This window comes from Pyxicephalus adspersus, chromosome 5 (assembly GCF_032062135.1).
Source record: "Pyxicephalus adspersus chromosome 5, UCB_Pads_2.0, whole genome shotgun sequence".
Taxonomy (NCBI): Eukaryota; Metazoa; Chordata; class Amphibia; order Anura; family Pyxicephalidae; genus Pyxicephalus; species Pyxicephalus adspersus.
In genome coordinates this window covers 82106437-82132921 of record NC_092862.1, presented here as the reverse complement: position 1 = coordinate 82132921, position 26485 = coordinate 82106437, and the positions used below count along the sequence as shown (strand labels likewise).

General features: G+C 36.3%; 1 protein-coding gene across 3 annotated transcripts in view; it reads right to left on the bottom strand.

The window, feature by feature from the left end:
• Window positions 1-3521: 3521 nt before the first annotated feature.
• Window positions 3522-26485, bottom strand: part of RECK (reversion inducing cysteine rich protein with kazal motifs) — a 205584-nt gene continuing 182620 nt past the window's right edge. For 2 of the 3 annotated variants that reach the window (XM_072411954.1, XM_072411953.1), the window contains exons 17-21: window positions 20057-20249; window positions 12776-12986; window positions 6933-7006; window positions 5556-5708; window positions 3522-3842 (exon numbers count right to left, since the gene is read on the bottom strand). In XM_072411954.1, the coding sequence (XP_072268055.1) occupies window positions 3627-3842; window positions 5556-5708; window positions 6933-7006; window positions 12776-12986; window positions 20057-20249 (847 nt within the window). In that variant the 3' untranslated portion in view covers window positions 3522-3626. Of the gene's footprint in view, window positions 3843-5555; window positions 5709-6932; window positions 7007-12775; window positions 12987-19901; window positions 19958-20056; window positions 20250-26485 lie in introns of those variants that run through there. The other variant, XM_072411955.1, reaches the window with a different exon arrangement.

The window sequence follows — 26485 nt, the reverse complement described above, 5'->3', positions numbered from 1 at the left end:
ATAAAAATGTGAGGAACTAGAGCCTTTTTTTTACACAATCACTTCATTTCAGGGGCTCAAAAGTAATTGAACATATGACTCAAAGGCTATTTCATGGGCTGGTGTGGACAATTCCTTTGTTATGTCATTATCAACTAAGCAGACAAAAAGGCCTGGAGTTGGGGAGGTGCTTGTATGTGGAAGATTTTGCTGTGAACAGACAACATCCGGTCAAAGGAGCTCCCCATGCAGGTGAAACAAGCCATCCTTCAGCTGCTAAAACAGAAAAAAACTATCCGAGAAATTGCTACAATATTAGGAGTGGCAAAATCTACAGATTGGTACATCATGAGAAAGAAACAAAGAACTGGTGAACTCGGCAACCCCAAAAGTCCTGGACGTCCACGGAAGACAACAGTGGTGGATGATCACAGAATCATTTCCATGGTGAGAGAGAGAGAAACCCCTTCACAACAGCCAACCAAGTGAACAACACTCTCCAGGAGGTAGGCATATCGATATCCAAGTCTACCATAAAGAGAAGACTGCATGAAAGTAAATACAGAGGGTGCACTGCAAGGTTCAAGCCACTCATAAGCCTCAAGAATAGAAAGGCTAGATTGGACCTTGCTAAAAAAAATCTAAAAAAGCCAGCATAGTTCTAGAAAACATTCTTTGGACAGATGAAACCAAGATCAACCTTTACCAGAATGATGGCAAAAAAAGTATGGAGAAGGCTTCAAACAGCTCATGATTTAAAGCATACCACATCATCTGTAAAACATGGCGGAGGCGGTGTGATTGCTTGGATGTACATGGCTGCCAGTGGCACTGGGACACTAGTGTTTATCGATGACGTGACACAGGACAGAAGCAGCCAAATGAGTTCTGAGCTGTTCAGAGACATAGCCCCTGATTCATCAAGCAGAATCGGATTATCGCTCGCGCATTCGTATTCGCGATCCGAAATCGTACGCCATCGCGCTATTCAGCAACTGAAAAAGATCCGCACATCTCCGGCAGCTTTACACTGGCGAGCCTGCATTAAAAGTCACTGTTCCCCTAAAAAATCATTCTTTCTAAGGGCACACACATTACCCATAGCCCTAAAAAAAAATGTTTGCGCTGTTTAAATGTTTTTAACATTTATCTGCGCTAAGAAAAAAGCATATTTTTAAATCACTTATTTCTTTCCTGTTAGGCAAGCGTTAACCGAATTCAACTCCTCTCCATAGGCTTGCTATGATCGCACCATTGAACTTAACAGATCCTCCTTAATCGCGCAGCTGAAATCTAATCGCCTTAATTGGAAAGATTCGCGCCCCCTATTGCTCATTATTATGAAGGCAGGAATCCGGCTGGCAGTGAGGAGGCGAGTGTACGAGCACACTCGAGTCCGGACCGTGGTAAATCGCGATTGCTGGACGCGCGTATTTTCGCGCTTCCTGCGAGCGCGGATTTTATTGATGAATCAGGGGCATACTGTCTGCTCAAATCCAGCTAAATGCAGTCAAATTGGTTGGGAGGCGTTTCATAATACAGATGGGCAATGACCCAAAACATACAGCCAAAGCAACCCAGGAGTTTATTAAAGCAAAGAAGTGTAATATTCTTAAATGGCCAAGTCAGTCACCTGATCAGAACCCAATTAAGCATACATTTCACTTGTTGAAGACTAAACTTCGGACAGAAAGGCCCACAAACAAACAACTGAAAGCCGCTGCAGTAAAGGCCTGGCAGAGCATTAAAAAGGAGGAAACCCAGCATCTGGTGATGTCCATGTCATTGCCAGCAAAGGATTTTCAACCAAGTATAAAAAATTTACATTTTATTTTCAGCTTTTTAATTTGTCCAATTACTTTTGAGCCCCTGCAATGTGATTGTGTTAAAAACAAAAGGCTTTAGTTCCTCACATTTTTATGCAATCTTTTTGTTCAACCCACTGAATTAAACCTGAAAGTCTGCAGTTCAACTGCATCTGAGTTGTTTCATTAAAAATTATTTGTGGTAACGTACAGAACAAAAAATTTGAAAAAAGTTGTCTGTCCAAATATTTATGGACCTAACTGTATATTGATTTTATTTAAAAAAATCTGACAGAAGGAACCAATTAGATTTATCATGGAACTGTGCCTCTAGTTTTAATGCTGATCTACAAGGGTTTAATGAGGTGGAGATACATTGGCTCAGGAATAAGATGGTAGTGTAGGATACAAAACACTCTGGAAAGTCTTGACAAGACCACAGTTTCGTGGTCAAAACACGTCAACAGATTCTTTGGCCCTGATTTACTAAAATTCTCCAAGGCTGGAGAATACACTTTCTTCAGTGAAGCTGGGTGATCCAGAAAACCTGGAATGGATTTCTTAAAATCATTTGCTATTTGCTAGCAAATGTTTTGAATCCTGGACCAGCTCTTTTCCAGGTTTGCTAGATCACCCAGCTTCACTGATCAGTGTTCTCTCCAGCCTTGGAGAGCTTTAAGAAATCAGGGCCTTTGAGCGAGGTTGATAGGGTATGTAGGGTATGTTAACTGCCCAGGACTGTATGTTTTTCTGGACATACCAAATTATACACACAGCCTAGGGGCACCTTAAATAAGGAAGGCCTTCTTCTAATGTTCTTCTAAAGTGTTTAAAGGACATTTGGTTTTTTACCACAAGCTGGTATTCATTAATAAAGTAGAGTGTTATATTAGCACAGCAAGATCTCTACAACTTCTTTGCTAATTATAAACTAATTCTGGTTTAATACTTTTTTGCTTACAACATAATTCTATGTGTGTGTGCCTTCATAATATTGATGTCTTCAATATCAATCTACAATGTAAAAAATAATAAACAAAAACAGATTGAATAAGAATTTGTGTTCAAACTTTTGACTGATACTGTGTGTGTATATATATTTAAAGATTTTGATTGGGTTAAGACAACCAAAAATATTGTAATAGATATACAAAAAAAAAGTTGTATTTTATTCTGAATATGGTATAGAATGTTAATGTTAAACATGTTAAACACACATACCAATGGATTTGATTTGTAATGTTAAAGATGTTTTACCACATATTTAGTTGGCTGTCTCAATTCAAATACATTTTGGGAAGACATTCCAGCATTTATACCCAAATGGGTAAGTTAGTCCAGTTTCAAGTTTATTATTACAGGAGGTGTTAAGGTATGTAAAAACACCCCATTCTATAATACATAATCCATTCACTGTTGTACCATTAAGTTTTGGGCAGGTGTAATTATGTAATAGTGGAGAGTTTGAACTGTTGTCAAATCACCTGGATACATATGTTGTAAATTGGAGACTAATGGTGGTGAAGAACCCTACTCCCTTTAGAAATAGTCACCCCCTGTGAGCCAAATTCCATTTGTTCCTGATATAATGGGTAATAAACGTTTATTTGTGTTCAAGAAATTCTTCAGTTTAAATATAATTTAAACAACCTATCTATACAAAATAAAGACACAGTTTAAGTAATGCGTAAGTATGTTATCTGCACTATTATTAAATTCATTTGGAAACAAAAAAAGTTGTTTTTTTTCATTTTTTTCTTTATTTTAAATTAAAAATTACATTGATTAGATCAGGTAATATAATATTTATAAAGTAATGCAAATGCCTAAAATAAAAGTATATCATAGATGGCAGAATATATAAACACCATTAAGCAAGAGACATAACAATGTATATAAATTATTTGAAATATTTTTTGTACAGTCTGAATTTACAGTGGATGATATAAAAACTTCTGATGTGATGAGCGCTGACAAAGGCACCTGAGATGCAAGAGTTGGACTGTCGGAGTTTATAAGAGAATTTATCTTCTCTGCTTCCCTATTGCAGGCTTCCACCTAAACAAGACGGGTACATTTGTTATGTGTATATCAGTAACAATAAGAAACTATTTTGCATTAAGGTGTTACATTGTGTTTCTTTTAAACACTTGTATATTTATATAGAACTAATATATATTCCACAACACTTTAGAGAATATTCTAATCTATTCCCAGCATTTAAATTATTGTATAGTCTAAAGTAAGTCTAAAAGTGTTTTCATAAAAGCAAAATAAACTTTCTCTAGAACACAAGAAAAGAAAATTTGCTTTTCTTTAGCAGTAATGGCAACAGAAAATACAAACTTTCAACAAAGTCCCTATCTAACAGGAAAACACTCACAAAATAGTCAGAGATTTGGGGATTTTAACCTCCACTATAGGGTTGCTTTCTCCCTTAGGCTTCTTAAGCCTCTCCTAGGTCTGTCTCACTGAGTGACACTTGGTCCCAGGCTCCAAGTTCATTTACCTAGTCTTGGCAATTCCTTTTTATTGGAATTTGGCAAGTGCTGCAGCACCAACTCTAAATCGTGGCCTGATAAAAGGGTAAAGTGTTTGGCCCCACCACTCCATCCAATACCTTTGGGGCCTGGATCCAAAATGAGCAATTGCAAATCAGGAGTGACATTATCATCAACAGTCTTATCCACGCCATTTAATTCCTCTCCTTGGTAAAACAGTGAAGGTTGCTGCAAAATACCCAATACCTTTTGCCACAAATACTTCAATATGCTATAGTTTAGCAATTGATTCAGTGTTGTATGTAACATCTTTAAAAAAAACAAAATATTTTTTTATCTTCATACCAGTCACCCCTGTGACCACCACTGTGCCCCACACCCCACTCCACTGTGATATGAATTTAGCCAGTATTCCCTAACAATCACTAGCCACAATTGAACAGAAATTACAGGAACAGAAAAACTGCTTATTATTGTGTCCCTTGTAGAAAATTGAGTTTAGGACTACCAAGTTACCTGTCTTTTTCTCTGTTGACTGTCAAAACTGCACTAATGGTAAAGATAAGCAGTGAGATGGAATTTGACATCTAGCCAGGGTCTGACTGATGGGCAGGTATGTAAATTGTTGGCTTTTTATTGTGCATAGTGTAAAATTGTGCCTCTGTGACTTTGAGGATACAAGCCACGTGCAGTAAGCGTGTCAAGTAATATCTCTATTGTAAGAGAACCAAAGCCATGCAGTTTCTGCAATTCTAATAATGGCAAGCAAGCAATTGGAATCAGGACCATCAAAGAATATTTGTGTTGATTAGAATGGCAAAGTAATGCAATAATATTATAGACCCCCTAAGACTACAATCCAGATTATCTTTTAGCTACCTGCTAAGAGGTAATGGGTGCCTCAGGAGCTTACTTCCTTCAGAAGAGGACTCCATAACAGCTTACCTAAGAAGACCCTCAGGAGACAAGGAGAGCAAGCAAGAGACCTAAATTCTCTCAGTTCCCATTTTTATATAGTTAATTCCTATTAGGTATCCTTGGGGCTCTTGGGTTGGTTACTGGGTGTGATCTGTAAGATGATTATTGGTTGATGCCCCCCCCCAGACTGGGATTATATATACATACATCTATATCTATAAATGTCTATAAATAATCTTGAGGTCCAACAATGTGCACACAATGACAGGCAAACTGCTGGTACTTTTACTGAAACTGGAATATTTTTATTGTGAAGGAATTCCCTCAACAAAAAGCAATAGGCAGTCCCTACCTGTATTGCTTTAGGATGAATATCAACTGGTACCACAAGGACCACAAGCTCTGATTCCACGCTGAGGTAACCAAATATATCACACTGGGGTACAGATATGTGAGGCCTTATTTTTTGCAGGATGTCCATGACTGTTATTGGCATTTTCCTTATCTTAAAAGAAAATATATGTATCAACAATAATACTCAAATTCAACAACTATATATAAATAAGTTTACATTTTTTTTACCACAATTTCACACATTTTAGAGGAATTATAATTGTACTACAAACACTACAAACAAAAACTGAAAAGCAATCAAACATATTTCCCTTACATATGGCAGATTTACTAGATACAGAGAAATAATATTTCAGATAGAATATAATTATTTAAGTATTTTATGATGTTTATTATACATAAAATGATTTAATTTAATTTAATGTAAGCTGTAAACAGGAAGCAAAAACAGGAAAGATAAAAACATTCAATTTTAAGATAGCAAATTTTGCCATTATTAAGGTCAGCTCTCTGTAAATTGGACTAGGAGAGAATATTGTCCTCAAAGAACACAGAACAGAAATGTGAATGTTTCAAGTCTGTTCTACACAAACACACTGAAAAATATATTCCAATAGGTAATATGTTTAAGAGGCTAAAATTAAAACCTATGTGGCTTACAGTTAATGTTAAAAAAGCCATAAAGAATAAAAAAAAGGGAATTCCAAAATATAAAGGATCACCTTCATCATTCAAAAACTATATAGAATATAACAAAAGATGTAAAAAGGAGATAAAATGTGCAAAACTTCAAAATAAAAAAACATATTGGAAAGTAAGGCAAACTCCATTTTTTTTAAAAATATATTAATAGCAAAAAGATCAGATCTGAGCATGTAGGCCCCTTAGAGGAAGTCTCTGGGTTGGTAACTGGGAATAAATTAAAGGCGGATTTACTAAACATTTTTTTTAGCTCTGTGTACACAAAGGAAAATGGCAGGGCTCAAGTCCAAATTATTAAGCCACTGCGACTCTTTAAGACAGTTACATTGCTATTATGAAGTTGGACTTGAGCTCTTCCGATTTCCTTGGCATACACAGGGCTAAAAAAAGAACTGTTTGCCAAATCCTTTTTGTACAAGTAGTAGTGCAAAATCCAATGTTTGTGTGTAACATGGGAAGCTTCCTATTTTTATCCATAACTCTCCCCCAACTATCCCCAATCCAACTATCCACTATCTACCCTCCACTGTAAAGATTGCTGAATTAGATTGGACCAATAGCGTGCACTTAGAGGAAAAAGTTCTTTTTTAAAATAAAAGCAGATAATTTAAATGGCAAAATATTTGGTTTGTGTAACTTTTCAATTTCAAACCACAGAAATAAATATGTTTACCTTAGCAAAGCTATCTAGCTTTTCTTTGTCAAACAAAATTGTTAAAACACCAGAACATAATGGACAGCAAGCACCTGTGTACACAAACAAAAAAGTTATTACCATTTAAGACAAAAAAAGATGCAGTGCATTTAGGGCTGGAGCATGTCTATAACAAAAGGACATAGCACAACCTAATAAAAATATTTTTTGATTAAAATGTAGAATTGACATGGCTTGGTCATGGCAGTGTGTACACACATTTGTTGGGTGCTCAATCGCTGGGCACCCACATATTTTATGAATATTTTTTAATAGTTTTTATTGATTTTCATAAACAAAACATAACAGAGAAGATACGTTCAACAAAAGATTAAATTAAAATTTAAATTATGGAACAGTAGGAAGGAGAACAAAGTTAAACACAGTTATAGGGGCCCATGGGAACCATAGTGAATAACAATGATACTTTAAAAAAATCAAAGTAGTTGAAAAAATCATACATATTAAAGAAATATTTGATAGAAAACTCCACAGGGTTGTGGTAAGTAACACATGAGCATAGGTGGGTGAAAAGGGAGCGGATTCAGACATGACTATGGAGGACAAATAGACCAAAAGAAAAAAGTGAGAGAGGGACTGAAGTGAAGAGGGTCTTTAAGAAAAAGTAGAGGAAAGAAAGAGAAAATGAAAAGGAGAGAGGGAAGGGGGAGAAGGGAGTGCCTAAAATACAGGGATGCAGAGGCTATAAGGTCTATTTGTTCTTTAAAATGTATACTGCAGTGTTGTAGCTAGGGGGGCCAAGTTTTAAAGAAGGAAGGAACGAAGTCATTCAGTATAGCACTAATTTTTTTTCAAAGCCGTGGGGGCATTTAGATATTTATCTTATGCCCTGAGCACTGGCCATGTCTCACCAGGGTGCAACCTGTAGAGTGCGGTGAGGCAGCTGTCTTTTGTAACAAACTTTGATCTGGTAAGGGGACACTCAGTAACTTTACAGGATTACATTTTCAATAAAAATTAGAAGCTGTGGGGTCACCTTAGAAAAGCTCACCCAGAAAATTTCCAACAATACTTTTAAGTCTTTGACATTCTTCATTAACTTGTTGGGATATCTACACCAGGGGTGTCAAACTCAATTACAAAGAGGGTCAAAATAAAAATCGACAAAGTGGCGGGCCAACTTTGAAACTTATTGAAAAAATTGAGGAAATTTTTTCTTCTCATTAGATATAAACGCTTTTCATATGGAAAAAGAGGTTTTGCTTCACATTCAATCTGGAACAAGCGTATAATAGAGAAAGAGGCATACAATTTGTTTTTTTTTAATTTTATTTAGCAAAAAATCTTATGCCTTTATTTGTAGCCCTCTGAGGTAAATTTCAATGGTAACCTTTTTGCACAGGTTAACTATAGATCCTGCCAAGGACACAGCAGTCCTAGAATGGCTTCAATCCTGAAATCTAATATACTGAAATAGTGAACTCTAGTGTAGGTTAAACACAATAGTGTCTTCTCTGGTGGTGGAAACTGCACTGATGGCAGTCCCATGAGTAGTAAACTGCATCTTGGGTAGATTTGCTTGTGTCAGGCTCATAAACAATTTTGTTACATTGCAGCCTGATGCTACAATCTATACTCACTACCTCATAATCACAAAACTAAAATAGCACATTTATATAAGTATTCAGACCCTTTACCGGGTCACTTTAGGACGTTCACAGCGCTGTCCCTAAGCCACTCTTGTGTTGTCTTCACTGTGTATTTTTTAATATTGTCTTGTTGGAAGGTGAATCTTCAGACCCAGTGTGAGATCCTGTTCAGGTTTTCATTGAGGATAACCCTGTACTTTGGTGAGGGTTAGGAGTAAGCTGAATGGAGCAGTCTCCCAGTCCCTGCTGCAGAAAAACACCCTACAAGATGATGCTGCCACCACCATGCTTCACTGTTGGGATAGTGTGGGGCAGGTGATGAAAAGTGCCCGGTTTCCCCCAAATATAACGTTTAGATTTGAAGACAAACAATTCTGTTAATGTGTTTTGCACTGAAGAGAGGCTTCAGTCAAGTCACTTTGTGGAAGGATCTCTGTAGCTAAGTCCTGGTTGTTCCAAACTTCTTCAATTTGAGAAATATGGAGGCCACTGTGCAGCAGATATTTTTTTATAGCCTTCCTCAGTAACATGGAAAGGGTAGAGTGCTAATCAGATTCTGCTAATAGAGAGCAGCCACATACGCTGATGAAAATAAATGTAAGTAGCATAAAAAAGATAAGGACAGCCGTCTGTCCGTCCGTTAGTGTCCCAAAGCGTTTCGCCTCTAAGGGCTTCTTCAGGGGACTTTATGCAAGATGTTGTAATTGCTGGCTGCATAAAAACATTGAATATATATATATCTGTATATATATATATATATGTCTCTCTCTCTCTCTCTCTATATATATATATATATATATATATATATCTCTATCTATCTATCTATATATATATATATATATATATATATATATATATATATATTGCGAACAATACTATACATATTCAATGCAAAGAACTAGTATAATGGTGGATATTCCAAAAAAGGGGTTCAAACACTAAGATCCGTCTCGAAATGTCAAGAAAAATGTACATAAAGTTTATGAACTGGTTCTCATAATTATAACAATAATGCAATTCAATATACAGAGATCATACAAGAGTATAACATGCATAGTAGGTAGTTCATAATAGTAATCAAATTCATAGTATTATAAACCAAAAGGGGTTAGAGCATATTAAGCTATGAAAGTGTAGGTTAAACTATAAATTGGTTAGCATAGCTATAATATTAATACAGTTCAATGTCTGAAGGGCATGCAATTGTATGGTATCCATGGTGAGTAGCTCATACTAGTGTCAAAGATGTTAAAATGTATTCAGCTATAATTCACTGTTCCTAAAAATAACATTGGTAAAGAAAAACATAAATGAAATTATATTATTTTTTGGAAGTACTCACATAATGTGGTCAAAAAGATCAGGAACAAGGAAGAATAAATTGGGTTCAGTGGGAGTTGCACTATAGAGCCTCTAAAATTTGAAGAGTAATGAATATGTTTGTACTACATTAAGTGCGATAATGTAGTTATATAAATAGGTTGTCCAAAGCAAAATTTTTAAATATATATATATAAAAAAGCTAAGTTACAGGTTCATTGGAAGGGTTAATCAATACAAAAAATCGTAGAAATAAGGTTGATAGAGGGTTAGAACTATACCTGGTGGTGGTGGTGTGGTTGAAGTTTGTAAAGTGATGCATGCAGCAGAGGAGCTGCAAAGGAATGAAGCGTGAGAGGACAGTTCAAGTGTCTGTCCTTTTAAGGGGAGGTGTGGGCTCCAGCATACGTTTTTTTGTATGGATTAACCCTTCCAATGAACCTGTAACTTAGCCTTTTTACAATTCACTTAGTCTATCTATATAGATTTTACCACTTTTTAATCTTTTTACTAATTGGAGATAGTTCAAAACGTGTGTGTGTATATATATATATATATATATATATATATACATATATATATATGTGTGTGTGTTTTGAACTATTTAAAACTTTTTGCTTTGGACAACTTGTTTATATAACTACAATATCGCACTTTATGTATTACAAACATATTCATTACTCTTTTTAAATTTTAGACACTCTATAGTGCAACTCCCACTGAACCCAATTTATTCTTCCTTGCTCCTATTCTTATTATAATTGAATTTATGTTTTTCTTTACCAATGTTATTTTTAGCAACAGTGTTTGAATTATTGCTAAATACATTTTAACATCTTTTACACTAGTATGAGCTACTCACCATAGATACCATACAAATGCATGCCCTTCAGACATTGAGCTTTATTAATATTATTATTTGAGCTATGCTAACCAATTATAGTTTTACCTACACTTTCATAGCTTAATACGCTCTAACACCTTTGATTCATAATACTATGAACTTGATTACTAATATGAACTACCTACTATGCATGTTATATTCTTGTATGCTCTCTGTATATTGAATTGCATTATTGTTATAATTATGAGAACCAGTTCATAAACTTTATGCACATTTTTCTGGACGTTTCGAGACAGATGTATATAATATCCCCACTTGAATGATATAGTTTGAACCACTTTTTTTAAATATCCACCATTATACTAGTTCTTTGCATTAAAAATGTATATGGTATTGGTCACAACCCCCCATGCCTGAGGACACAGTAGGGCTGACATCAATATTTAGTTTGTATGATTATTACCTAATTCCAGGACACTATCTACATGGAGTTTGCATGTTCTCCCCATGTCTGCGTGGGTTTCCTCCGGGTACTCTGGTTTCCTCCCACATCCCAAAAATATGCAGTAAGGTTAATTGGCTTCCCCTCAAAAAAATTTGACCTTAGACTACATTATTGACATATGACTATGGTAGGGACATTAGATTGTGAGCTCCCTTGAGGGACAGTTAGTGACACGATTATCAACTTTGTACAGCGCTGTGTAATATGATGGCACTATATAAATACCGTGTAATAATAAAAATAATAATAAATTCCATGTTGAATACATTCCTGAAGTAAGGAATGCAACTGCACATTATTTTCAATACACTGCCAATTGTAAACAAATACCCTGGCTGTCCTCTTTTTTATGCTACTTCCTCAGTAACAATCCTGTCTCTGAGCTCCGCAGGCAGTACCTTTAACCTCTCAAATTGGTTTTTGCTCTGATATGCATTGTTAGCTATGGGGACTTCTATAAAGAAGTGTGTGCCTTTCCAATCAACTTAATTTACCACAAGTGGACTCCAATTAAAGTACAGGAACATATTGTCTGCAATCAAGGGAAATGTGAGGCACCTGAGCTAAATTTCAATTATTGTTGCATTAGGTCTAAATACTTAATATTTCCTTTTTTCTTTTTAATAAATTGACAAAATTGTTTAAAATTCTGTTTTCACATTGTTTTTATCGGGCACTGGGGGTAGGTTAATGAGAAAATAAAAGAATGTAAACAACTGTAGCATCAGCCTGCAACATAACAAAATATTGTATAAGTTAAGGGGGGTCTGTATACTTTCTGAAGATGCTGTAAGTTCAACCCTGGTGACTGGTATAGATTTTGACCCACAGCTTCACGTTTCAACCTTCTACTAAATTAGTTAAAAGTTCATTGGACCATTCCTAAACATCAAGCAGATCAAAAGGGTTACCTAAAGGGTAGATTTGCTAGGATACTTCAGGGGACCAAATTTGTTTCATGCCTTTCTCCTAAGGTCAGTTGTCAGATCTGTTCCATCCACCACCCCACCTCCACCAGTCCTGAGAGTCCTTCAGAGCTGAATACCTGTCTTAAATTCACTCGACCATCTCATCACTAATGGCAAGGGGTAAAAGTGGTTAGCCGATCAATTGATTCTTGTCTTAAAGCAGACCTATTGCAACACAACTTCCCCACAGAATTGGTTTAATGCTTGTTTCAGATGTGAGTAAAACTACCAAAACCAAAATATCAGCTTTACATTAAATTAGCATTCTTTAACACAGGTTCAGCGATGGCAGCTTCCATAATCTTTTAGTAATAGATTCATTCTAAGAAGAGATCACACGACCAAGTTCCTAGATCTATAGATTTCTAACCATAATTTAAGAGGCATGGAACAGCAATATATTTAGATACAGTAAGTAATTAAACAATTCAAACAATCATTGTCTTATCCATTCTTTCAAAACTATTACTAGTAGCTACACAAATTCACTTTTATGACATTTTAAATGTTTGAATATATTACATTAGTTATGCGTTACAACAAATATAGTCAACTTTTATTGCATGCTTGCTTACCAGGAGGTATAATTGGTTTACAGCCAAATTTAGGAATTGGGGGACACTGTACTGAGGAACATTCAGTATTAAAACTGTGGTCTGAAAATATTCCCACATCCTGACACCGTCCATAGTAATCCACAGCCACTCGATCATAATATGCACTGCATACATTGCTGTATGTTTCCCCGTTGTGTCCACAGACTGGTTCTGCAGATTTGCAGAAATGCTATAATAGTGAAAATTGTAGAAGAGTAGATATTAGAATATTACATTAGTAGATGAAAAACTATTAGTTTGTCATAGAGGAGTAATAAACCTACAAATAAAAATCAAAAAAGGAATATTTCATAAATGGCATAGATGATGGAAGAATGAATTTAAAATTATTTTGAAAATATAAAATACTCACTAAACATCTATTAAAATTTTAGGTGAGTTAATTAAAGTGTAGCAGCAAATAGCCTATACAAGATTTTTGAATGTTTTACATGCCTGTCAACATAAGCCCTAATCTCTTGCTAAGGCCTTGCTGTTCCAATAGAGTTTTAAAATTGAGCCAACAATAAACTGCTTATCATGTTTTAATGTAAATTTGTGTTATTGATATCTCTATTAGGCAATTGTCACATGGTGAATTTTATTAGCTCCATCCCACCGCTAACTCACGTAAGATTAATAATTGGGGACCAGTGAGCTTGTACGAAAAAGAATAAGCTCCATAGGATGTAAGCTACATAAAAAAAAATTAGGAGTGTATTACACAGAACCACAGTTGTGATCGATGAATGTCTGTCAATTGTGTCACTTATAGCACACTGAGCTTAGTTTTTTAACACTTACCAACTATTTGTTAGTTTTACCTGATTATTCTCTAATATAATAAGAATGCATTACTAAAGAGTGTTCTTGTGGACTCTTCGTTATGTACATAGAGATAAAAAAACACACATAACATGGTACTTCTTTGTTTAGATGTAACACTAAATTTTTAATATATATATATATATGTATATATATAACCTCTGTTCTACTGTTCTGCTCTACTATGAATATGATGCCATATATTGAAAACACAGACTGCTTTGAAATCTTTGCCTGTTAGAGACCTTGCTGATACATAATTACCTTTAATCTTGTTGCTGTGCTCAGTCTTGCCATGGTGTATGACCTGTGACATGATTTGGTAGCAGAGTGTGATTGTTCCTCACCCAGTTTTGCCTCCTACACTGTTATTGTTTCAGTTAATGACAGTGTTACTACATATGCAAATAATAATCTTTAGCACTTTCATGATATTTTTGGTTAATCATACACCTGACTATATTCCTACAAAATACCTGACTTTGTACAGATGTAGCTAAAATAACACTAGGGAACAATTTTGAACAAATTTTTTGTTGACTTTATTTTTAAGCTTATTTACACTAAAATAGGTATGCTGATTCTGAAAGTGCAGTTAGTTTTCTTCTATCACATCAGGTTTTTCTCTACCACTTATATTATTGCGATTACTGTAGCGTGTTGCATAGGCTATTCATTTACACGCAAGACAGTGTGGTCAGAGGTTGTGCGCTGCTTTGCGTAGTGAATAAGCAAACTTTATTTTTCTACTTACACATGTATTTCCTTTCTTTCAGATCGTGTCTGGCTCTGCTGTTAATCGTCGCCACTGCCTAAACAACCCCGATTCATTTTGTTATATCTGTGGCAGTTTCACCATTCCCAGTCAAAGGGCGAACATCAGCACATTTGAAGAGCAAGCCTATTTGGCATATTTCAAAGTTAAACTTGGTGATCAAGATAAGTCTTGGACCTCTCATAAGCAGTGCAAACAGTGTGTTGAGGGTTTACGGATGTGGACAAAGGGAACACGTGATAAGATGCTATTTGGTATACCTATGGTTTGGTGAGGGACAGGAGATCATTTCAGTGACTGTTACTTTTGTATAGTGAAAACTTCAGGATATAACAGGAAAAATAAATGTAACATCGCCCTGGGATTCAGATGAAATCCCAGAGCCTGTTTTAGTGACACTACCCTCCTATGATGATGAACTAGGTGACAACAATCATGAAGTGTTTGAAATTGAAGAGGACTCTGTAGGGGATTTGATCAGCATGAATTGAGTGATTTGGCACTATCGAAGAATGCTTCAGAACTCCTAGCATCAAGACTGCATGAAAAAAACTTACTTGAAAAAGGAATGAAGGTATCATACCTTCAAACAAGAGAAATTGCATTTCTGCTTTACTTTAGAACTGACAGTGGCTTTGTGTATTACCACAACATACCTGGTTTATTGGAGGAATTGGGAATTTCAATCTATAAGTCAACTGAATAGTGACTATTCATAGATGGCTCAAAGCGGAGCTTAAAGTGTGTCCTCCTTCACAATGGCAATTATTTTGGGTCAGTCCCAATTGGCCAATAAGTTTCTCTTTGTGAAGAATATGCAGACATAAAGAGAGTCATTGAGTTGTAGCAATATCACCAACACAAATAGGTCATCTGCATTGACCTTAAAATGGTATGCATCCTTCTTGGTCAGCAATGCGGATACACCAAGTATCCCTGTTATCTGTGCATTGGAGAAAGCAGAGCTCGTGAGAGGCACTGGTTGGAAAGGAATTGGCCTCCAAGATCTGCCCTAAAACCAGGTGATTCAAACCTTCTACATGAGCAACTTTTTGATAGAAAGAATATTATATTCCCGCCTCTGCACATGAAACTGGGTCTGATGAACCAGTTTGATAAAGGAAGGAGACTGTTATAAGTATTTTGGCATTTCCTAGCCCGTCATTTGAAACAATAAAGGCCGGTGTGTTTGATGGTCCACAGATTCGTCAGCTTATCAAAGATGAACATTTTGTCAGGACAATGTCAGAAGTCGAAAAGGATGCTTGGTTATCATTCAAAGCCATTGTCAAGGACTTTCTTGGTAACACACGAACAAGTAATTACACAGAAATTGTCTAGAAACTCTTGGAGAGCTACAAAATTCTTGGTTGCAATATGAGCATCAAGTAGCATTTTCTGCATAGCCATCTTTCTAACTTCGCGGAAAACCTTGGTGCTGTAAGTGAAGAGCAAGGTGACTATTGTTGGAGCTCCCGGCGGGATTGTCCTAACACTGAACACTCCAGGAAAAGCTATAAGCGTAAATTTTTACCTTAACCGCTTACCCGATTAATTTTCAAATGTTTTAAAAAAACATGACTGTAAAAAAAATGTCAGAGTAACAAAAAAAAACCTTCGTATAGACAATAAACAGTACTTTCAAGTTATTTTTTCATTGTATGTAAAATTTGTATGTTTTTTTGACATAAATAGAGGGTACCCTGTATCGTAAAAACTGAATGTGATAGTAAAAACTGGGGTCATTTCTGGATTCACCACCCAAAAATTAGTAATGAATAAGTGTAAGATCTAACGCAACAAAAAAATTCATTCCCCAGTGTTGTCACACCACATAGTAAAGTCATTTCATTTAAATTTTTCTCCTGTTAGCCAACTTTGCGTTTTGTAAATTGATCAGAACAAAAAGTATCTATAGTTTTCTTGGGTACATCTGCCATGATTTAAAGTAACTCTGATTAACCCCAAATTAGGTTCAGCTGTACTTGTAGGATTTTCCCGACAATTACTATATTGCCTGCTACAGCAAAGGCCATGGTTTGCAGAGAGCTTACAAAGCATCAAAGAGAATCTCATTGTTGAAAAGTATCAGACAGAAGAAAGGTACAAAAAAAGTTCCAGAGCATTGGCTATACCGTGGTAACATTAAAAGTGGGAAAAGTTTTGAAATGATTTATTGTGGTCTCATTTTTTACATCACAAAAACCTAAAATCTTAATAAGGGTATTATATATATATAATATAATATATATATATATGCAAACATACTGTAATAAATGTACAGTTCACCACTTTAGAAGAGCTATGAATAATTATTTACTTTATTATGATATGATGAATAGAGTGTATAAATGCATTGCATTTGTAATTTTATTTTATTTTTTTTTTTACATTTTATTAGCATGATTTCAAGTAGAAGTAATTATTCAATTAATTAATCAATACAATATTGCTTAGTGTTGCAAGACACTGTTTTGGCTGGGTCATTGGCCTTGGGACTTTTAAAGCCTTTATTTTTTTTTGAACACCTCAAACAGTATATATTTCTAAATATACTGTTTTAGGTGTTTAAAAAAAATGTGCTGTGTCTGCGTCCATGCTGCTGTCATTTCCCCACGCATAAACCTTTTATATCTTCTGCCCTGTGGTAGAGGAATGGTGAGCAGGGAGAAATATATGACCGACCAGCACTGTATGATAACTTTAGTTTTGTATCTTTCTTTAATAAAATGTTGCATTATTAAAATTCAAATAGTGAGTACAGAAATTCCCAATGACAATTCCTTGTCATTTCTTTTATTTGGTGCATACATGTTATGGTAACTAAACACATTTAAATTTAATTTAATTTTAATGTAAAATTATTCTAGTGTTAACCTCCCAACCGCTAACCCCGTACTTTTTCGTCCAAAAAATTTTTGCTACTTTCGATAACCCCGTACTTTTTCGTCTATAATAAAATCTCACTTACCTGGTCCCGCTGTGCTCATCCAGCGTCGGGTCCGTGTTCCAGCGTCGTTTCATTTATTTATGTATTCTTGTTTAAGCTGATTTTTGTGTATTTTAATTTTATTAAAAGTATTTTTTTTTACATGATTGTGTGTTTCAAACATATATTATATTCATGATATCTACTAGAACCCTGTTCGGACATATTTCTGTAAGTTACAGGTCTACAATTAAAAAAAAAAAAAAAAATTCATTAAAACCTGTAACGCTTTTGGTACAGAAATCTAGACATCAGTGTAACGCCCAGGTGGTTAAACATACATCTTTTATGTTTGTTTACATTGTGGCCTGCAGGTTGTTTGTTTACATTGTGGCCACTGCCCTAATTTACTCCATCCTCTTCTGTGTACTTCTCCTGCTCCAAGTCCCATCTGTAGTTTGATTCTCCTATACCATATGTATACTACGAGGTATAAAGCAACAAACTAGTCCCACAAGTGATAAACTTCCTAGCTAGGCATAATAGGCATAAATTATGTCTCAATTTTAGGACCCAGAGGGTAACATCAACTCAAACTGAAATGCAACTGACTCCTGAGGGCTAATTGCCTAAATATATTTATCAGTATTGTAAATGATCAACCCTCTTTGTTTGCTGCATTATGTTATTATGATTTATGTCCTGTTAATAGTTGTATTGTTTTGTGTTTTATTATAGGTGGTAAACTTACATGTGCTTGTTTCACTATGCCAAAGGAAAAGTTTTTTTGCCACCCAAGACCAAGATGTTAAATTGCTGTAACCTGTTAGTGGGCTTTATTCATATAAAATCTTCTGTCAAAGCACCTGGTTCACAAAGAAATACCTGATGGTTGAGCTATGAAAAATACCTCCAGAGTGTCTTTCCTGATATAATTTATGTAACATGAGAAATAACAGAAGGAAAAAGCCTTAGAAAATTAGTAAGCCCTGTACTGAAATTAGCTTTCCAAATGTAATCTGCAAAACTCTGATGTCAGAGTAGGAGTAGCTGAGAAACTATCAGAAAGCAGATTTCACTAGATTATTTTCCTAGTCGGCAATGCTGTGTCCTCAGAAGCACTGACAACAGAATAGGCTTCCACCCCAGCTGTAGAATGATAGAGCAACCACAGTGTACAGTGGTACAGCTCTAGCTTTTTTTAGTGTTTTTGACAACAGACTATACTTAGTATGTTTTTCTATATATGGAAAAGCTTTATGATTTGTGTTTGATTTAGCCTTTATTTGGCTACTACTTTGTAGGGGTGGATACATATATGCACTATAGGTATGGATTAGAAGTCTGCAATAGACTCCCTCAGAAAGTAGTTTAATATCTTCTAAAGAATGATTTATGAAAAAGCTGCTTAAGGATGGAAGGATGCTTTTCTAGAAGCACAGAATATAAATGGCCACTAAAGTTTAAAATGAATGACACCAGGACTGTTGATCCAGGGAACATCTGATTGCCTCAAGCGATCAGGAATTATTTTTTTCCCGTTGGAGTAAATGAACAACATTTTATAGGGGTTTTTTGCCTTCCTCTGGATCAAATGTGCATATATGGTTCTATCTGAAATACTGGTTCAAATGTTTTTATTTCCCTAGAGATTGACATTGATAGACCTTTGTCTTTTTTTTAACTTGATTACCTATGTAATTGTGGCCTATTAGTTTTTTTATTTCTAGTAAATTATGCTGGGAATTTTCAAAATCACCTGTAACACAGTTAAAATATTTCTCAGGAATGTTAATGACAACTAAACTACTCACTAAGTACATCTCCCAGTTTAACAGATTCCACAGTTCTAAAAACAAAACTACACAGGTATTGATTTAGCAGACTAGAGCATTTATGTTTTCAAAGTAAATTTTAGTTTGCCAGTATTCACAAATGTATGAATGAGGTGAAACAAAATTATGGTATTTTATTCCTCTATACATGATTTGCTACTAGTCTTAGCAAAGTAAATTTTGAACTTAACATGCTGTACTCTGTTAGTAAATCACTATGTATGTTTGTGCCACAAAAAGTCCTACAAACTCTAAGACTGTTTAATTGTGAGGACTGCTGTGGAAACTCTTGAAAAAGGGTTTTGTGTGCACATTTCAGACAAAGCTTGTTAACATTTTGAAAGGTATTTAAATAACAATGATATGCAAACACATAATATGAGTAGACATCGTAATTAATGCAACAAACTCCAGTGTAAAGGGTAGAAAACTGAACATTTTTGAATGACAAACATACTGGAAATACAGCACTATACTGAAAACTAACAAAAACATTCACTGCAAACTATTGAGAGTGCTTTTTTCACTTGCAAGTTTTCATATACATGTATCTGAAGTTGGTTGCATCAATTCCTTGCATAATCACAAATGGAAACAGACACATGTAAATTTAGTGCAACTCTACTATCATGATTCATACTATTAAAAGTGCATTTAAATATGAAAATATGGAATGATTCAAACACATAATATGATGGAAACACAATGGGAATTGTTTTACAGTTAACAAAAGTTCCTTACTTAAGAACTTTCGTATAAGAAGCATTCGTATCAGTTTCAGTGATATCCACTGTAGTCTTAGGAGAGAAAAATAATATATAGTCAGAATCAATATGCAGAAAGCACTGTCTGGAAACTATATATTTTCAATAAAAATGTTAATCCCTTAGTCTTACCTGACATGAACCCTTATATGATAATTGTTTTCCTCTTTGATACAAAGTGCAAATGTTGGGATGTTCCATATTGTCACTATCACATACTGGATCACGCAAGTGTTCACATTTAATTTGACGCGAGATACATTCATATTGAGGGCATTCAAACTTCTCAAAGCTGGTAAGGCAAACTTGTCTTTTTTTAATGCATCTGTGTAAAGAAAGTTTATTTTAGAATTTTAGCATTTATTTAAATTACTGCCAATAAACAATGTCCAAATGCCTAATACTTGTTTAAAAGTTTCTGATAAAGGTCATTATTTTTCCCACTTACATGCTACAAAATACAGTATGTCCTGGGAAATAATAATTTCAGGGAAAAAAACAATTCAACGAGTCTACCTCTGCCTTACTTAACTAGTTTTGTGGCCTGATATAGAAAATGACCTTTTTCATCAGGGGCATGTAAGGCAGGTATGTAATTGGATGGCCAGATGGACCATCTGGTGATTCTTCATATTTTAGTGCATTTCTTTACCTTGGAGCAAGTTCCCCAAGCACCCCTTTCAAATTTTTCACCTAAAGTCTTTGGCACCGCCCCTCACTATTCTCAAAAATTAAATTAACTTTCACTTTAAAAGTGTCCAAAGACTTGCTATTTTTCTAAAGAAAATAAACAGAGGTACCATGATTCAAAAAATTCCCCTCCATCAGAGCAGAACCTGTGCTCTCTGTGTGACAGCTGAGTTATTGCTCTCAAGCAGAAAGGAGTGTTGGGAGTTGCAGAATGAGTTTTAGGCATGATTTAGCAGTAAATGATTTGGAACTTTGCAAAGAGATCACTGCTTCTATGTAGAGACATCCTGGCAGAGGACAGACATTTCAGCTCAGACTATAGGTGCCTACTAAAGCAAAAAAACATAAACAAAATTGTATGACTGAACACATATTGCCTTAGCTGATATACACTGATAGTTCCATTGTCTTACACACATTGTGGTGGGTTTCTGATTCTGTGGGCCTGATTTATGAAAGCTCTCCAAGGCTGGAGAGAATACACTTAAAAATCATTTGCTAGCAAACGATTTGAATCCTGGACCAGATCCAGGATCACCCAGCTTCACTGATAAAAGTGTATTCTCTCCAGCTTTGGAGAGCTTTCATAAATCTGGGCTTAAGTATGTGTGTATTCTGCCAGGAACAGCATCTCCTGTTACAGGATGACAAAGTTAAGGCACTAGCTTAGCATGTGATAGGTGGTAATAGTAATGTGGTAAATAAACTTTTAATAAAAAATAAAAAGTGTACGAAAGTTGTACACACAGTTGTACACCTGTCCTGACCTATTAACCATAACACATAAAAGGTCCCCCAAATATCAGCAATATTACAACCAAAACAAATAAATAAACCTAGTTCTTTGCCTTAATTAAGTCAGACTAAGTTAGAGACATTAGTAAAATAGGTGAGAAAGAAAGAATCACGGCAGAATAAGTTAAGGAAATACCTATATCCACAAACACACTCCTGTTTTCCTGTTTGAGACCTCAAAATTCAGCTACAAGGGCTCCACTTTGGTACTACCTTTTCCAGCACAGGTGAGCCCAGAAATATATTCATCACAAAGTCATCAGTATTAACTTTGCATGAAAAACCCACGCAAATAATACCATCTTGTCCTTATTCAAGTTTATCTATAGTTTATCTATAACACCTGGAGGCACCATTCATTTTTTAAGTTATATGGAAACATTGAAACATGACAAGAAAATTTATAAAGTGGTAAATATCAGTGGAAACAAGTTTGCGGCTTGATTTATACCATAAACATCACTGAGACTGAACCTGTAACAAGCCTTAGAGACTATTTAATTGCTTACCAAATCTGATAATTCATTGTTTACTTACTTTCTCTGCAGCATTGTCAAGCAGGATTTGGAGGAATCTAGATAAACTGCAGGTTAAGGTGGGCCTTAGCTTCTACATCACTTTTTAGATGCCACCTAGATATACAGGGCAACTGTGTGTACCTTTTTGTCCCCAATCAGGAACACAGAAGGATGCAAATATTTAACTACTTGCTGTGACCTCATTGAGATCCAGCACTTCCACTCCCAGAAATCTGATTCATGCTCACTGGGAGTGCTGGAACTCAATGAGGTCACAGCAAGTAGTTAAATATTTGCATCCTCCTGTGTTCCTGATTCCGCAAATGTCAGACTAATAAAAAAAAAAAAAAAAACCATAACAATTTATTCATCAATAGGAATATGTACATAATACATTCAAATACCAATATGAGACAATCTGACAAAGGCAACGAGGGGGGTCAAATACCAGTTTGGAGTGGAAACCTTGCATTAGAAACCAGGCACAAAAACAATGCAGCAACAGGTGAAGCTAACAATAATAATTACAAAAAGTCACATCAATGCATACCATACAAGCAAACATACTTGATTTACCCCCCCCCCCCCGCCACAAACCAGTCCAGTTTAAATAGTAATAATGAAAATACATATGTATTTATATATATTAATATATTTTGACATACACACACAAGTGAAATCACTAAATGTTCCTTGATACATGCATTATATAACATCTTTGGCAACAATCTTTTTTTCAAGTATTTTACATTCATAATATTGTGATGGGATGACATTATAAAGTGCTTGTTAGTATATATACAGCTTGATATGAATTAGTTTGCAGTGTTGCAACCAGTCCAAAAAATACATACTAAAACAACAATTGCAGCCCATCTAACTATAAATGAAGCAATTTTCTGAATTCGTATATTGTAACATAAACTTACAGCGTTTAGCAAAAAAAAAAAGATCAAGCACTAAAGATTCAAACTGACCTGTAATCGACTGTAGATGCATACAGAACAGGGGCCATTAGGGTGTGTCCTAATTAATTGCTATGACATCACTATTGACAGAGCTTAAGAGATCCACCTGAATTGCGCAGCTGAAAATTAATCACCCTAATTGGCAATTTCTTGACCCCACTGCTCATTTATCAATGCTGTAAGACGACAGGCGAGTACACGAGCACTTGCCCTGGCTCGCAGTAATGCGTCGTGTCCAGTGGCGCATATATTCGGGCGGCGAGCTATTGCGCATTTGCGTGATAAATCAGCTCTATAGTCTCAATTGCTCAAAGTGCATTTTTGTAATAACTGTATTGCTTTAAATGGCAAAATGCAGATTTAACACATTTAAAAGGCAGCATGCAAGAGTTTTTTTAACCATCACACTACAATCCAATGTATTGGTATAGACTGGTTGTTTTAAAGACAATAGACATTTCCTACTCTATGCATTTTGGCTGCTATTAAAACTCAAACCTAGGGTGTGGACGCAGGTGAACTAGCTTGCATTCCAGGCCAAACTTTAGTGGGAGATTCACTCACAAATCTTGTAATTCCCCATGGGCAGCACTGTGGCTCAGAGGTGATCTGGTCTTTGCAGCACTAGGTCCCAGGTTCGAATCTCAGCCAGGACACTATCTGCATGGAGTTTGCAGGTTCTCCCCGTGTTGGCGTGGGTTTCCCCCAGGTACTTTGGTTTCCTCCCACATTCCAAAAATATGCAGTTAGTTAGGTTAATTGGTTATCCCCCAAAATTGACCTTAGACTGTATTAATGACATATGACTGAGGTAGGGACATTAGATTGTGATGTCTATGGGCTTTGTACAAAGCTGCATAATATGATGGTGCTATATAACGGATTGGAGGAGACTTGTAAGAAAGGTATGGTTGATGTCATTGATGACAATGAGGACCATCATAGACACAATAATATTAGCATTAAAGACCTCCCTGAGGTCACAGGCCATAACAAATAACAAAATACTTTACTGGGGAGGGAACCCACGGCGGAGGTGGAACTGGATTGGGTTCATCGTATTCCTGCCATCAGGAACCCAAACGCCAATACCCACACCCCCTCAATATTTTGTGCCAGGTACACTTTTATAGAGTAAAAGAGGAAAGCTCAAGATTCCATGGATATTGATGGGGCCACCCTCACCTTCCACCCAGATGTTTCTTGCCATACACTGGCAAAGATGCCGAGCTTTACGTCCTCTATCTATCCTAAAGGTGTGGTTACCCATTTCACATCTTGATCCATTACAATAAGAAGACCAACAGTATATAATATGTTCACCAACTGATGTTGCTCCTCTGGCTGAGGCCCTCCACATTGAGATCTCACAACTGGGTGCTTGGCCCGACCCACCAATGCCAGATTGGCCTCCATTACCGACACCTGCTCAATGGCAACATATTACCAGTGATAAAAGGAAACGCCAGTCTGAGCGTTCCTCAAATGCCTCCATCTAATTTACCCAGGGAAAGATCTTGGACTCACTTTGTTTGGATTTATACTGTTGACCTCATTTGCTACTGATCATATGATACCAACTAAGAGTTGAACAAAAAGGAGGGTCTTAACTAGTTGAACAATAAGATGCAACTGCCTAGCCTGTATAGTTTGATTGTATTGCATAAAGAGAAAGAAAAAAAAGACAGGCTTTTGTAGGCAGTATTGTTTTTAAAAAACATAAATGTTGTTAGAAGGCGTTCTCTGGGCTTACGATCCCAGGCGATGCCCCACTGCAGGAGGGCACGCGCAGCCTATTCCCTTCGGCGCCTGTGCTCGCGGTAGCACTGGGGTTTTAGGATCAGTGCCCTGGGGGCTGCAGCGTCCCTGTAGCTGGGGTTTTCCCTCGCATCCTCTGCACTAGGCCGCACAGCTGAGGGGAGCTGTATGCAGTTGATTAGCTGAGTGGTTCCTAATCAGTCCCATGCTGTCATAGGCTGCTGGGGCTTTAAAGCCTCTTTGCTCCCTGTCAGATGTGCCTGTTATAGCGTCTGCTCGGCTTACCTGTGTTGGAGTGATTTTTGAGTATTTCTCGGCTACTGACCTGTGCCTGTTCCTGACTACCCCTTGAACTCTGCCTGGACCAACCTCTGCTTGTGACCCCGCCTTTGTTTTTGCCTTTCCCTTTGTACTTTGCTTAGTAGACTGATCTCCTGTGTTTTTGACCTTGGCTTGTTTTTGGATTTCCTGACATTTTGTACTCTGTACTGTGGGCTCTGGGTCAACTGACTATCTCCAGACACCATCCCTTGCGCACCAAGTCCTGGGGGCAACCGAGTGCTGGGAGATGCAAGGCTGAGCGGAGGCTGCTATAGGCAAAGACTGCGGCTATAGATTGGGGGATTGGTGTCTGGAGAATACTGGTACTGACCTGGGTCTTACAAATGTATTTTTCTTTCAAAGCATGTAAAGCCATTTTAAACATAGACAAACTTAACTAAAGCCTCAACTAACATAGTACCTCCCATGCTAATTGGCAACACATACCTGTGTTTGACATATCACATAGGGTAAGGTAATCTTTGCAAATTTCGTCACAAGCCCTACGCATTTCCTCCAAAAGACTTCTTTAGGGGATTTATGAGACCAAAGCTGTTTGTGACCAAACAAAATCATTTTTTAGAACAATGTATTATTTCAATTGTAAAAAATGTCTTTTATCTGAAAATATTGGGTTATATGTGTGTAAATATGAACACATTATTAATAAAGGAGTTGAAAACTTACTTGGTGTTTTTGCTGATAGTTGGTAACACAGAAGAGGTAAGAAAAAAAATGATGTGCAAAATATTCAAGTGTTAGAATATCATAGTTACATAGTAGGTCAGGTTGCAAAAAAGACCATCAAGTTCAACCACTAGGAAAACAAACATATCCCAGATATAAAACCCTATGGGCATAGTTGGTCCAGAGGAAGGCAAAAAAACCCTGGTACAATTTGCTCCAACAGAGAAAAATAATTCCTTCCTGTTTCCATAAGGATGTTCCCTGGATCAACGGTCATTGTTATTTTTACTTTAAAGCCTTATTACCCAGGTATATTCTGTGCTTCTAAAAAACATAAAGCGTTTTCCTAAAGCAATCTATAGTAGTTGCTGAAACTACTTCCTCAAGAAGCCTATTCCACATTTTCACAGACCTTACAGTGAAGAATCCTTTCCTTATCCGAAGCTTAAACTTCTTTTCCTTCAAAAGCAAAGAGTGCCCTCTTGTTCTTTGTAATTATTCATAAAGTGAATAATTGGGAAGAGAGTTCTCTTAATGGCCCTAATTCATCAAGCAAAATCGGACGCTCGCGCATTCGTATTCGCGATCCGAAATCGTACGCCGTCGCGCATTTCAGCAACTGAATGAGCTCGCGGCCAGGGCCGCGCATCTCCGGCAGCTTTACACTGGCGAGCTTGCATTAAAAGTCACTGTTCCCCTAAAAAATCATTCTTTGTAATGGCACACATATGTTTAAATGTTTTAAACATTTATGTGCGCTAAGAAAAAAAGAAAATTTTTAAATCACTTATTTTTTTCCTGTTAGGCAAGAGTTCAACTCCTCT